This window comes from Penaeus monodon, chromosome 20 (assembly GCF_015228065.2).
Source record: "Penaeus monodon isolate SGIC_2016 chromosome 20, NSTDA_Pmon_1, whole genome shotgun sequence".
Classification (NCBI taxonomy): domain Eukaryota; kingdom Metazoa; phylum Arthropoda; class Malacostraca; order Decapoda; family Penaeidae; genus Penaeus; species Penaeus monodon.
Window position 1 is genome coordinate 12,975,869 of NC_051405.1, and position 418 is coordinate 12,976,286.

Here is a 418-nt window from a genome sequence, read left to right on the forward strand (position 1 = left end):
CATCCTTGTAGGAGTAGTATAGAAACTTTCATCTGAATATAATGGGTGATATTTGCCTATTTCCCAATAGGTCATGAGCTAGAAGTGGCTCAGATTGGCAACACAGCTGAAGAGTCATCCTACACTGTTGGACGGTTAGATGCCAACTCAGGCGATGACGACATCCTTAACCTGAGGTCCCATGATGACAACCGCAATTTACAACGACTGTCTGCCCACCTTAGCATGCCCGGGGAAGTTGAAAATGACAACAGAGCAGTAGAAGCCAGAATCAGACGAGCATCTGAGTCGAGCCAGACATCCCAAAAGTGAGTGTAGTGTGTCTCATGGGTGATTTGATGTCATAGATTAGAAATTTTCTGGCATAATTGCTTATATTTTCACGTTGGGGTTTTATCTTGGATAATACTGAACTTGT

The 418-nt window shown here is 43.3% G+C and overlaps 1 protein-coding gene across 1 annotated transcript in view; it reads left to right on the forward strand.

The window, feature by feature from the left end:
- LOC119585640 (EH domain-binding protein 1-like) overlaps positions 1-418 on the forward strand; it is a gene marked incomplete in the record, with an annotated part of 320,960 nt that overhangs the window by 154,476 nt on the left and 166,066 nt on the right. The window contains 1 exon segment of the mRNA XM_037934314.1: positions 71-308. Coding sequence (XP_037790242.1) covers positions 71-308 — 238 coding nt within the window.